The 14,122-nt window shown below is 38.2% G+C and overlaps 2 protein-coding genes across 2 annotated transcripts; one reads left to right on the top strand and one right to left on the bottom strand.

Moving 5' to 3' along the window:
* Positions 1 to 631: 631 nt before the first annotated feature.
* Positions 632 to 8,454, top strand: LOC121982184 (glycerol-3-phosphate dehydrogenase [NAD(+)]-like). Its single transcript, XM_042535131.1, has 11 exons — positions 632 to 1,001; positions 1,859 to 1,935; positions 2,016 to 2,088; positions 2,521 to 2,738; positions 2,821 to 2,928; positions 4,051 to 4,114; positions 4,217 to 4,254; positions 4,332 to 4,452; positions 4,545 to 4,599; positions 4,702 to 4,750; positions 8,145 to 8,454. Exons 1-11 carry the CDS (start codon positions 812 to 814, stop codon positions 8,325 to 8,327), a joined length of 1,176 nt encoding a protein of 391 aa, XP_042391065.1. The 5' UTR covers positions 632 to 811; the 3' UTR covers positions 8,328 to 8,454.
* Positions 8,455 to 9,044: 590 nt separating this feature from the next.
* On the bottom strand, positions 9,045 to 11,986 carry LOC121982182 (protein SIEVE ELEMENT OCCLUSION B-like). The gene is made up of 6 exons (XM_042535129.1): positions 11,610 to 11,986; positions 11,430 to 11,534; positions 10,891 to 11,339; positions 10,686 to 10,795; positions 9,989 to 10,614; positions 9,045 to 9,906 (listed from the first exon to the last, which is right to left on the bottom strand). Exons 1-6 carry the CDS (start codon positions 11,916 to 11,918, stop codon positions 9,289 to 9,291), a joined length of 2,217 nt encoding a protein of 738 aa, XP_042391063.1. The 5' UTR covers positions 11,919 to 11,986; the 3' UTR covers positions 9,045 to 9,288.
* Between the last annotated feature and the right edge of the window lie 2,136 nt (positions 11,987 to 14,122).

The raw sequence follows: 14,122 nt of genomic DNA, 5'->3' as shown, positions 1-14,122 counted from the left end.
CAATTTAAATTTACAATTCGACAGATCAATTAGATTGTTCATATAATTAAATGAACAAGTCAAATTAAACTTGGTGTTGTTCAAGATTACAAGGTTAGGTAAAACCAATGAAAATGAAGTAAAATTGAATTAAAATAAATCAAATTGCTAAAATAATTATTTAAGTTTAACTTGATTTTTTTCAGGAGGTTGGTTCAAATTTAATTTGATCGGTTTGATGTTATTGGGCACTTAATTTGAGATTTTTTTTGTTTGTTTGAAGTTTTATATTTTAAAGTTTGTTGGCTTCTTAATGAGTTGGAAATTATAAATTTATTTAGTCATGATCTTCTTTATTCATTTAAAATTCTATATATATAACTTACTAATTTTATTCGTGAATATTCATTAATTAAGCTTATCAATTAAGTTTTTTTTCGTCTTCATGGAGTGTCCAATTAATTAGAAGGTAATTACTAACAGAGATGCCTAATTCGGACCATTCAATATCACGTGATGCCTAATTATATAGCTAATTTGAACCACAAATCAACCACATACCTCTTATTTTCCGGTCCAAATGCAGCAAAGCCACGTGACAGACGCTTCGGTCGAATGTATAGAAAATGGCAGATCGGGCCAGGCGAGGGAGGGCGGGGAGAGGTCGTGGCGGTGGTGGCGGCGGCGGCGGCGGAAGTGGCGGCGAGAAGGTTGGCATTGGTGTCTCCGCCCATTTTTTTTTGGCCTCGCCTTGCGCTGTCCGCACCAACGTCAAGAGATTACTCTGATACCTCCGCCCCCTTCTCCTTATATCTCTCAATTGCCTTTGTGGATGGCGCCATCCATCGACGCGAACCAGGCGGAGGAGAAGCTGACAATGGATACCTTCTTCAATGTCGGTGGTGGCCACCGGGGTGAATCCTCTCCCCGGTACAGGGTGACGGTGATTGGAAGCGGCAATTGGGGCAGCGTCGCCGCCAGGGTCATAGCCTCCAACACCCTCAAGATGCCTAATTTCCATCGTAAGTGTACCTCTCATTCTTTTTTCTTCTTTCCTTTGACATGCAGTGTTTCCTTCTCTGATACTAGTTCACTAGATATTTGCTCCAAGAAATACAATGAGCATTGGATTGGTAGAAAGTTTAATCCAAACAAAATGCTTCACGATAAACATTTTTGGTATAGGGACCATGAAATGAAATTAAAAAACAGAGTTTAGTTTGTGCAGTCTTGATTTGGAATGTTAGGTTACCACATTAACATGGCGCCAAACAGATTTGTGACTTGTTGGACATAGACGAATAGAAATGGTCCTTATTGGTAAAGTTGCATTACTATAAGAAATGAAGAATGAATCAGAAGATTAATTCTCAAATTTTGAATCTCATAATGGAGCTGCATGTATTGATGCTTAACGTTGTTATCTTTTGGAACACATCATATTAGAAAGAATGTGGAACCATCCAGCTTAAGAATCTGGATTTCTAGAGTTATAGTTGCTCAACTACTGTTCGTCTAAATCCTGTAAATTGTCATTGACAATTAATTTCAATTCAAGAGATGTGGTTGTTCCAAAATTTAACTATTAGCATAATTGTGTTCACTCGAATATGAAATGACGCCAAGGGTTGCTTCATAATTTTAATCACTTCTTATGTTGCATTTTATATCTCAAAATTCTATACACACTGCAACTTAATCTCATGCATGCATGAAGTTCTGAGTTTCTAATGCTTCTTCTATGTGGAAGAGTTTTCTGTTTCTCTACAGAATAGTTCAAGATGTAGATGAGATTGTTTAGAATCAGTCTTGTTAAAATCTAGTTTTTTTATTGCATGAGTTGATGTACTAAATAATCAGGATTAATATGCCTATGCAGATGATGTGAGAATATGGGTCTATGAAGAAATACTACCCAATGGTGAAAAGTTATCAAAGACAATCAATGAAGCAAATGTAAGAAACCAAGCTTAATTCTATCTTGCTTATGCTACATGCAGTCCACCTTGAATACTAATCTACCATGTCATGAACAGGAGAATGTAAAATACCTTCCAGGCATAAAGCTCGGCAAGAATGTTATTGCAGACCCTGACCTAGACAATGCAGGTACCTGACTGATAGGTTCTAGATGAAGCAAAAGAATGAATTAAAAGCTCACATAGACAAGTGGAGTATTTTTTTTCTCACTAATCCAGCCTAGAGACTGGAAGGAGAATGAAAGTTCCTCATGTATCCATGATCTTATCATATGAATCAACACTGCTTTAGACAACTTAAAAAGGCATCTAAACCTGTCAAAACAGCACCTAAGTTGTATGAGACAGGAAGGTATATAGAGAAAGAAACAAAAGGGGTTTGGAAGGATTAAGGATATACCTATATAGCTTTCGAATGTCAAAGATTTGCCTAAATATGAATGCATGTATGTAACTATCACATAATAAGCATATATCAGTGGAAGTTTCGTTGGAAGCAAATATGTCACATAATAAGCATGTATCAGTACTCTGAGGTTCAAATCATCTCTTTGGTTTTCAGTGAAAGAAGCAAATATGCTGGTCTTTGTGACCCCCCATCAGTTTGTCTCTGGCATATGCAAAAGGCTAATAGGGAAAATAAAACCTGATACAGAAGCCATCTCTCTGATCAAGGGAATGGAGGTTAAGACAGAAGGGCCATGCATGATCTCAAAGCTTATTACTGATATGCTCGGCATCAATTGTTGTGTTCTCATGGGTGCTAACATTGCTAATGAGGTAAGCTATCTAATTTGAGTTCTGCAAAAATTTCTACTCTACATTCTAAGATCAAGAGCATCATTTCTATTTTTCGTAACAGATTGCGGTTGAGAAATTCAGTGAGGCAACAATTGGCTATAGACAAAATAAGGAAGTTGCAGACCAATGGGCTAAATTATTCTGCACTCCTTACTTCCTAGTATCTGTAGTAAGTATTTATCTGGCAGCATGATGTTTCCATGTCTCAAATGGGATTTTACTTTCTTATGTAGATTTTACTTGTGTCAATTTTAGATTGCCATTATGTATGATCATTATAGAGTATGTGGTTTCTGACATCAACAGGAAATATAAGTCTGTCCATTGAACTCTAGCAAATGAACAAACTTGTTGGCATGTGCATTGAAGTTCTCTGATATTTTGTACATCATATATTGGAGTACTTGTATCTCATTCTAGAATCTCCTTGAATAAAATTTGACAAAAGAAAAAAAAGGGTGCTAAATTTCATAGTTATATGTAAATTTGATTGGTTGACCACTTATCCCAATAGTTAGAGCTAATAGCAAAGTGGACCAGCCTACGCATCTTCATTTATTAATACTTCCCTCATATGTGAGCAGCTAACTAGACTGATTCAAACCCAAGACATGAACTAACATACTTTGGGATATATTTTTCTTCAATTTTGACGCACGCCCTCAGCTGGATACAAACATAAGATCTATTCCAAATCTATGTTAAAGCTGTCGGCCCTATGATATCGTACTAAAGCTGAGTGTCTTACCATTTATCCCAAAAAGTTTGAGCTACTAGGAAAGTGGACCAATCTATGTATTTTTAATAGTAACAACTATAATTGTTTCTGAATATCTACCATTGGACAAAAAAGGAAAAAAGTCGAAGTTTATTTTGAATTGGAATATCTCACATTGGAAAATTTTCCAATCCAATCTAAATTGAAATAGCTCGAGAAGAAAACAGGAGTTAGGGGGATCAAGGGAACCAATTCTAAGAACTCTTCATCACATATTTCCAAAGATTCATAACATTCTCTATGATTAGGACTCTAGGAGTGTAATGCCAATTATAATTGATGTTTGAGAAAATTTCAGGAGATGAAACAGATATGAAGGCGTTAGTTATAACTACCCTCAATCCCTCACATTCTGTTATAATTTTCTCTGCAATTCCCTTCAAGGAGTTAGTTATAATAAGTACATGATGGAAATTGCTGACATTGATGATCATATTATAGAGCAAAAACAATTATCTAAAAGAAGCTAATTTTGCTGCAGTATTTAAGCCTAAATCAATTTTATTTTTGCAGGTGCAGGATGTGGAAGGAGTAGAACTCTGTGGGACTCTGAAGAATGTGGTTGCTATAGCAGCAGGTTTAAGACCATTACTTTTGTCAACTTTGATATAACCTTTGAACCTTGAAAAATCAAACATTTTAAAGAAAATAACTAAATAAGTAATGACTTTATTTTCAGGTCTTGTAGATGGCATGGACATGGGTAACAATACCAAGGTTTGCATGGACATATTCATCTTATAGAATTTGATTTTTCAATATTGTGTTAACCCTCTTGTTTTGTATATATATAGGCAGCAATAATGAGAATTGGTTTAAGGGAGATGCGTGCACTTTCTAAGCTTCTATTCTCATCGGTTAAAGATAGTACCTTCTTTGAAAGCTGTGGCGTCGCCGACTTGATAACCACATGCCGTATGAGTTTGCTATACATTCCTGTTGAATCTATATGCTGAAAGCTATTTATCACCATGTTTTGACTTGTATATTATGACTTATTATGACAGTTGGTGGGAGAAACAGGAAAGTTGCAGAGGCCTTTGCTAGAAGTGGTGGCAAAAGGTTGTTATACTAGATTGCATACTATAAGCACCTACATTTTGTCTATTCCAAAGAGCAATTTTTTCAGTGAATAAGATGTTAAATTTGAACCTTTGACTTCAGGTCGTTTGATCAGCTAGAAGCAGAAATACTACAAGGCCAGAAGTTGCAGGTAAATGAGTATTAAGATCATCATTGATTGCAAAGTTAGGAAGATCTTATGCATAAATAATAAATGATTCCCCGAGAGAATGAAACCGAAAGATATAATTTAAGATATATGCAGTTAAGTTACAATTGAACAACAATTGATATGACTGAGATCAAAAGTATATCAAAGTTTTTATCTATTGGATTAAATGGATTTTTCTGTTTGCTTATACTCGACACACAATTGACATTTCTTTTCAACCAACAGTATGTTTAGTAATTAAGTGAAGGTTCATCATGTGTATAATTATATTAGAATTCACATCTTAGGTGGTCACTATAAAATTCACACTAAAAAAATAACCAAATGAATTCATTTCCATTATTAGGTAAAACAATTTCTACATGCAATAAAGTCATCATGGAGATAACCCTTTCTACTAACCCATAAATATAAACTTATTACTTTATTATATTTAAAGGACAACTCTTACCCAATTGCATTATGTGGGAGTCACTAATCAAATTTCTACACACTAATGGAACATGATGTACCTTTTGCACACTAGAATGACCAACACACTGATGGAATATGATATACATGTTTGGACAAGAACCATTGACACAAATTACATCTAAAAGTCATTTATTAGTTTATGAAATAAATAAACTTTAGGTTTGGTAGTAGAAGTTACACCATATTTACTTGTGCATGCACTTTGCCCTTTCTTTAAGGCCAGGGCAGAATTTCATGAAGCGTCTTCTTGTGAGTGTTCTAGAGTAAAATTTTCACTTATTAGAAGGCACCCCACTTGGTGATGGTGTGATAATAGGAAACCAAAATTCATGCAAAGAATTACTAATTCAAGATAACTAAGAAATTTTCAAAAAACTATGTGTATTTATTTATAACAAAAAATCTAATAGTACCAAAAGACAAATAAACAAAATGATCTCTGAGCAACTTTAAAGATGCCTAAAACTAATTCTTTCATCAAAATGACGTTTTCTTGTAAAATTGGAGGAAAAGGAAAAAAGGAAACTAAACACAAATTTGTTTAGTAGGTAAATAAGAAGGATGTGCACATATTCAATCTTTTTAACGAGACCAAAGAATAAGGTACGTCACAATTTGATTATATATATATAATCAACTCTTATTATCAATTCACTTTTTTTTTATCAACATTTAGACTCACAACTATTTACCTTTTATTACAAATTAAGGTATCATCTTTTAATTACTATCAATAAATTGTCATTAGTAAATATATAACTTAAGTAAATTCTTCACCAACAAATCTATTAAGAAGTGAATTACTGAACTAAATGTTTTCATAATATAATAGCATCATTTGATGTATAGACTAAAGTCCTCTTAGGTGATATACAATAATGTAGGTGCTAGGTGCCTTGCGTAAATAAACAACACCTACTATTAAACAACAATTTATTTTTTAATCCTAAACTAGATACGTCAACCTAAAAATGAAAAATAATAAACTAAAATATTTACTTTGCAATTTTCCCTCAATTGATGGTATAAGGCAGGTGTTTTGCTGATACAAAATACTCGAGCCAATAACATCTAAATAACACATCATGATTAGTCTAATCAATTTTTCCTCCGATATCAACCATAGAATTAGTTATCGAATTATTACCTTTAATTTGGTTGATGAGCGATAACAACCTCATTTAATTATACCAAGAAGTTTGGAAAACAAGGAGTGCTAGCGGTCCCTTGTGGCTCAACCAATTGTAGTCGGCTGGTGGGTGCAGGCATTGAGAAAGTAGAAGAGAGAGAGAGAAGGAAAAGGGAAAGGAGGTCGGTGGCGGCTTGTTCTTTATCAATTCAGTTCCCTCTTGGTTTTGGATGATGGGTGCAATAAAGAGGGAGAAGAGAAGGAGAAAGAGAGGGGGAGAGAGAAAATTGGGAGGGAAGAAGGAAGAAAAGAGAGAGGAAAGCAACTGTTCCCCACCTCTCTCAAGGGTGACAACCATAATGTGACAAGAAAGAGAGGAGAGGAGAGGGTTGATTGAAGGAGGAAGGGCAGCCGGTGGAGGCAAAATTTAGTTTAACCATAAATTAAACTAGGATATACTACTTAAAATTTAGTTTAACTATAAACTGACCAAAGTATATCCAAATCACGGTTCAAACAAATATGGCCTAATTATTACACCCATCTGATTGGTCTGATTTGAACCCAATTTGACTTTAACTTGTTACCCAAAATAAAATTTATCCATTCAGTTTAACTTACGTAGTCATATAATTTATTTTTTTTTAAAAAAAATTAAGATGTGACAATTTTCAATCAATTAAAACTCCATATCTAACAGCTAACATAATTTCTCTTTCTTTGAATTTTTATTTTGGGTTTATTGCTATCTACAAACTTAGTATAAATATAACATGAGTCAATTTTAATGGAAAAAACTAATTCATTTAAGAATGAACCAATGCACTAAAAATCTAAAATCCTAGACATTGGGAAATAAAGAAAGAGTTATAAGAAAAAAGTTATCTAGTTGAATCTCTAGTGAGGTGGACAAGCTTGTGGCAAAATCTTCCCCGAAATTCAAAAACCAACTTGCCTGTACATACACTAAGGCGCAAAACCCTCTAGAAGAAAGAGAAAAAAAACTTTTGTGTCTTTAGCTGATGAGAAATATATTTTCCTAAACTAAATATTTGTTTAATACATTTTTTAAGAGAAAGACTACTCAACCAATAATAAAAATCTAATACAAAACATTTAGGAAAAATTCTCTTTCAAAGAAACGATAAAGTTTTTCCAAATAAAAATAGTTAAAAATTAATTTGCAAAGTCTTTTGTCATACATTTGAGGAATTGGTTTGACTTAATGTGCCCATGCAAACTTGCATATGCTTGACCTAGTGTGAGCACAATGGCATTGACGGATCTAGAAAATTCTTGAATGAAGTGGGTGAAATTTATAGGTTATAGATCACTAGTGTTTCAATGGTTTCAAATAGATGCGGAAATGGATATACATATTTGATGTTTTACCATATGTATATATTGTATTGGAAAAATTTATGATTGACTCCTTAACTCATGCATGATTTGCCAAGCCAAGCCAGCCCATGCATGTCTACTACATCTATTTGTGTCACAGGAACACATAAGGAGAGCCCTTTGTGTCTCCTCTACTTTTTGAAGTGAAAAAAATGGAAACAAGAAAAGCCATTTAGTTGAAATCCCTTCCTAAACCAACATAGTTGTTTCATCATGATAACTGGAAATACATATCTTCCTTCTTTTTCAACTAGGGGTTTCAATGTGCATGCTAAAATCTCATTTTGAGTTGTAGAACTACTAAATTTTAAATAACTCGTGGTTAGCAATTCTAAGATGACTCTAACTTATACAATGCAATTGTTGAAGGGTGTCTCCACGGCAAAGGAAGTTTATGAAATTCTGAGTCACCGAGGATGGCAAAGTATGTTTCCACTTTTCACAACTGTACATGAGATTTGTATTGGTCAGCTTCCTCCATTGGCAATAGTTGAATACAGTGAACAGATAGCAAATATATCCTCTGTGGAAGGTGTTGCTCAATGCTGTTGAACTCTAGGTGTTGTTAAATGCAGACAAAGCGTGTTAACCTGTATTCCTCTCTGATGATGATGATGAAACCACAGCAATTATTCATTGTAGAAAAAACAAGTTGGAAATTAGTAACACTGGTTTCTATTGTCGTCCTTTTCATTCCAATACAAGTTAGCATCTGCAACTTCTATAAAAAGATTCCGCAAAGCAGACACTAGATTTATCAGTTTCACCTGGTCCCTCAAAACACTATAATTGTTTTTTCCTTCACCCCTTCATCCTCATATAAGAATATAATGTTAGAAACTTGTGGTTCCTCCCTTTGCTTGTGAAAGAGTCTTAATCATGGTGTTCTGTGCCAACATGGAAGAGGTAAAGTGATTTAGGAACCAACACATGGGAAAAGAGAATGATGAAAGTGGAATGATTAGCAGTGCTTTAACTTAAATGTATTGCCAAATAATAAAAGGAGAAAAATATTGGTGTAATCATGCTCTAGAGCGTGGTTCTATTAGACTAAGGTAATTTGATGTTTGGTTGTATGCTTAATTAAAGGTATGTTTGACTTAAATGGTTAAATTAGAACAATATGTTAAGTGTATGTGGTGCATCAACTATGCCAAGGCTAATTGGATATTTAGAAACGGATGAAATCCAAATGAGTCCAGATTAAACCGACATTGAACAAATTCAATAGGTATTGACAAGTGTGAAATTCATAGGTAATTTTTCAAGTAATTAAAACAGAGACAACTTTATTGAATGCAGACAGAGGAACACACTTAATTAGTAGACTAGCTAGATAGATGTCCACATACATATATGTGGCACTCACTCGCACAGATCAAATAATTAAGGCACCGCAAAACATGCATCAAATTGCAGCTACAAACTCAATGGCTGCTCACAAACAAACAAACACACACAGAGTACACAGACCCACATTTCTTTCTCTTTATTCCAATCCAATTCATCGAGCTCAGTCGTTGCAGCAGCGATATAGGACGAACTTCTCCATTGGGCGCTTGCACTCGGCGCACACCACCCGCTCCTTGATCCTGCCGATGTCGCCCGGAAGGATGAGGCGGCTGCAGTGCTCCGTCGTCTGGAACGGCACCAGCGCGTTGGTCAGCGCCGGCACGAACCCCTCCGATTCCACGTTGGCCTTCCACTTGTCGAACTGGCCCAGGCAATCCACCATCTTCCGCCCGTTCGCCTTCACCATGTCCAGCGACCCCCGGCTGACGATCGCCCACCCTTCGTCTCCGCCGTCGAACGTCAGCATCGTCACCACCTCCTGCATGATGGGGTCGTTATCGATCGTCCGCCCGTGCTGCATCTTGGAGTGCCACATGCTCTCCAGCCGCACCCAGAAGAACCAGACCATCACCGGGTCCTGCCAGTACCCGCTCAGCTTCTCGTTCGCGATCACAGTGATCGCCTTCCTCACCCTGTCCCTCGGGCTGCTCTTTCCCACGTACACCATCTCCAGCGGCACCCGCGCCTCCTGCGACACCCGCCTCATCGCCGTCGTGAACTGCCGGATCCATGCGATGTCCTCCCCCCCGTACAGGCACACATGCCGCCCTTCTCTTATCTACACACACATTCAACAGCATCCGAGCAAAAAAAATAAATATACAAAAAAACAGAGTAAATCATAGACGATCAATTCTTACCCATCCGAGCAAGACGGGGTCGATTTCGTCGACCAAGAACTCGAGTCGCCAAGTCTCGTCTTTCCACAGCGCCTCCTCTCTGTTGCTGGTGAAGGGAAAAGCCAGGCTGCCCCAGATCCACATCATGTGCAGCGCATTGGGGCACACCACCTTCCCCTGAGGATCCAGCACCACCAGCTGCGGCCTCTTGTCGAAGTGCCATATCTCCCTGATGTACCTCACCACCGCCGGCTCCAGCAACGACGGATGGTAAAGCGAGTACCACGGCATGTTGGACACCAACCTGTTGAAGGTCTCCTCCTTGGAGTTGTCCCAGGGGAAGTGCCGGTCGGTCACCGGCAACCAGACGACCTCGTAGTTGCGATCCGCTCTATGCTGGTGAGTGTCGTTGTAGATCTGGATGAGCACGAAGAGCTCCTCGTGCGAGATGTCGAGGTCGGAGATGAACAGCATCACGATCTTCCTCCTCAGCACGTCGACGCTCACCCGTTTCTTCGTCGCCCCGTCCACCAGCGGCAGCTCGTCCTTGGACGAGATCATTGCCTTGAGGATCTTCATGTTGTCGATGTGCACTGCCTCGAACAGCCGCAGCAGCGTTTGGAACGCCTCCACGTGCTTCTTCTCCCCTGAATTATATATCAATATCAATATTGTGAAATTTTATGCTAATAATTTTAATTTCGTCAATCGATCTCACCAATGTATCGATATAGCAATTCAAGTTGCTTCATGAGGTGCCCATGAATGTTGCTAAGTTTGTGGGCTAAACTGGAGAGCTCCCACGCCTCTGTTGTCGCAGTAATGTACCTGCTTAAAAGAACAGGGGCCGTCGTTTTATATATTTTAATTTCATCAAAAACAGAATCAATCGATCGATCGGTGGGTATAGTATGACATCTTACTCGTGGCCCAATCCGATGAGGGAGATGATCTGAGAAGAACAGGCGACGACGCTTCTTATGGTCCAGTAGACAGCGGTGGGAATATGAGCGAGGGCCATGGCCATGTCGGGATTTTCCAGCGAGATGTAGTCGGAGGGGATGTCCTTGAACTGTATGATGCATTTGGTGACGTCGAGCATGACCCTGATGAGGTTATTAAGGGCGTCGAAGCGTGGCTTCAGCGCGTCGGTGTGCTCCAGGATGTCCGGCAGCTGCTTGAGCAGCGCCACCGACTTCGCCAGAGGGTTCACGGTGTGGAGCTGGGCGGTGAGCCAGAACTCGCCGTAGCTCACCGCAAACGCCGCCATCGCGATCACCACCTTGGCATCCCAAGTGTAGGAAGTCAGCGAGTTGAACAGCACCATGGTGGTCGAATGGGCGTCGCCGCCGCCGGAGCACTTGCAGGTTATCTGACGACGTCACAGCACGCAGTGGAAATTACAGAGCTGCATTGACGGTACTTATTTAAAGAAATGCATGATCGAAGAACTAGCTATAACCTCGCAAGAAATCCTGTGAATGGTGTACGCCAAGGCTTCGAGCATTCCGACAACATCAATGTGATGCACCTTGTCGTCCACTAGCTCCTGGTGCGTTTGAGGCGTCTGATGAAGTAGTTTTAGACAAGAATTAATTAAACCGATCGATCCATAAACATAATTAATTAATTAATTAATTACCAAAATGACGGTGGGAGTGGCCCTCTGCAGAATGTCCTCCACGAGCCGCAAGAGCGACCTCGTATCGATCTCCCTCCCGTCCGGGGAGTGCGTGGCGATGATCTGCTTCACCACCGCCTTGTCGTCGGAGGAGGAGAAGAGGTGGGCGGAGCGGTCGCTCTTTATCAGTTGCAACTTGGGCTGCACCGCCGTGGGCATCAGGGCTGTTGCCGTTGGCGCTGGCATCAGGGCCGTTGCTGTTGGCGGAGCTGGCGCCGTGGGCGTCAGACCCGAAATGGCCGCTGTCCCTGTGGACGTCAAGCCCGCCATTTCCACAACAAGAGAAGTGGAGCAAATAAGGAAGGTTGTGGAGGTGCAGTTGCCGGAGGGTTGGTTGGGTTTATATAGGGCATGGAAAAGAGGGAGAGGAAGATGGAGATATGCGGCAAGGAAGAAATAAGAAGAATAAAGAGGGGACAGGGGCGATTTGCTTTGTTCTATAATTTGCTTTGTTCGATGGCAATTGCTTTGTTCTAGCGAACCGAACCTTTGCTTCGTAGCAGAGTCTTCCTCTCACTATGGACAAGATTTGATGTCTACATTTGGGCAGTGGTGGGGGCATTTATAGCATCCAATCACTATGGAAAAGATTTGATGTCTAGATCTGAGAAGAGTCTTCCTCGAATTTTGACTATTACGTACGTAACATGTGTAGATATTAGTGGTGGGGGCATTTATAGCATCCAATCACTATGGACAAGATTTGATGTCTAGATTTGATGTCTAGATCTGGGCAGAGTCTTACTCCAATTTTGACTATTACGTACGTAACATGGGTAGATATTCACAGGTGTAAGGTTGCCCAGGTTCCGAATTGAGTACTCAAATCGTGGATATTTTAATACGGTCTTATCCTCCGAATTCAGTGTTCGCGCATGTGACAATCGGAGATCGAATTGTAGTACTCAAATGAATTAACGATGTTAAACCCACTAAGACCTTATTTATGTTCCTTTAATTATATATAAAATTAATTAAATAAATAAATTTGAATAATTTAAGTTTGAATGTATATTTGTTCAACTCATGGATAATGTGGGTGAATATATTCACGAAAATATTTGTGAATAATATTTTTAAATAACGTTTGTAAATAATATTCATGAATAATATTTGTAAATAATGTTTATGAATAATATTCATGAATAATGTTCATGAATCATATTTGTTAATAAAATTTTTATCAACTTGTTAAATAAATAAAAAAAATTCAAAATAAATAAATAAATTTATATTATTAAGCTAAATAATTAATCAAATAAATTTAAAATATAAAAATTTTAAATAATCTTGAATTGAGAGCTCTATAACGTCTAAATGAGTCAAACTCAAGCTAAACTCAAACCAAACTTAAGCTAATAAAAAAGAAATCAAGTCAAACTTAAATAATTATTTTAATAACTTAGTTCATTTTAAGCTCGGCTCGACTTAATTCGGTTAACTTGTCAAACGATCTTGAACACTACAAACCTTAGCTCGTCTTGGCTTGTTTAAAGCCTTAAGCTTAGTACCTTTCATCCCTTCTCTGACCGAATAAAAACTACAATGAAATAGGCCATTCTACATTCTACAAATGTTTAAGCATAGATATGTCACACTTTTCTTTAGAATCGTTCCATCATTAGGGTGATATCACTCACTCCAAGCAACTAAGTATTATTGATCCCGTGATAAGATATAGATAGATAAATCATAGAGAGCATTTTATCCTAGCATAACGCGTTCTTTTTATATGAGGAAAGTCAGACATCCAACGAGACATTTTAAATTCACTAAAAATTAACTCCAAAATCTTTTGAAGTAGACATCCTAGATCATTCCATCATTAATTGTATATAATATATAATATTGTTAGGAGATTGTTTGTGCAATCATCCTCGAGTCAAGATTTACTATTGTGATTAAGCTCGAGTGAGTTTGAATTTTGATGTTTGGACAATATGTGAGAAGAAGTCAAATAAGTCAAGATTGATCGTGATATTTTACAATATATGAGACGTGAGTCAAGTAGGTCATAGAAAACTGGATACTTGACTGGAAAAGCCTAACTGGAGGTTAGGCAAAGTAAAATCCTAACTCGAGAGTTAGGCAAGGGCAAAAAGACCTAACTGGAGGTTAGACAAGGCAAAGTTCTCACTCGAGGGTTAGACAAAGGAAAGTCCTACATGTAGTTAGGTAAGGATAAAAATCTAATTGTGGTTAGGCAAAGAAAAGTCCAAGTGGATCAAGGAGGACCGCACGTTGGTAAAGGAAAGTCCAAGTTGGTATGGGAGGACCGTACATTGGCAAAGGGTAAGTCCTAACTGTGATTAGGCAAAGAAAAATTCAAGTGGGTCAAGGAGGACCGCACGTTGGCAAAGGAAAATTTCAAGTGGGTATGGGAGGGCCATATACTTTGGTAAAGGGTAAGTCCTAGTTACGGTTAGGTAAAAAAAAGTCCAAGTGGGTCTGGGAGGACCACACGTTGACAAGAG

Source organism: Zingiber officinale, chromosome 5A, assembly GCF_018446385.1.
Source record: "Zingiber officinale cultivar Zhangliang chromosome 5A, Zo_v1.1, whole genome shotgun sequence".
NCBI lineage: Eukaryota > Viridiplantae > Streptophyta > Magnoliopsida > Zingiberales > Zingiberaceae > Zingiber > Zingiber officinale.
This window is presented reverse-complemented; position numbering and strand designations above follow the sequence as displayed.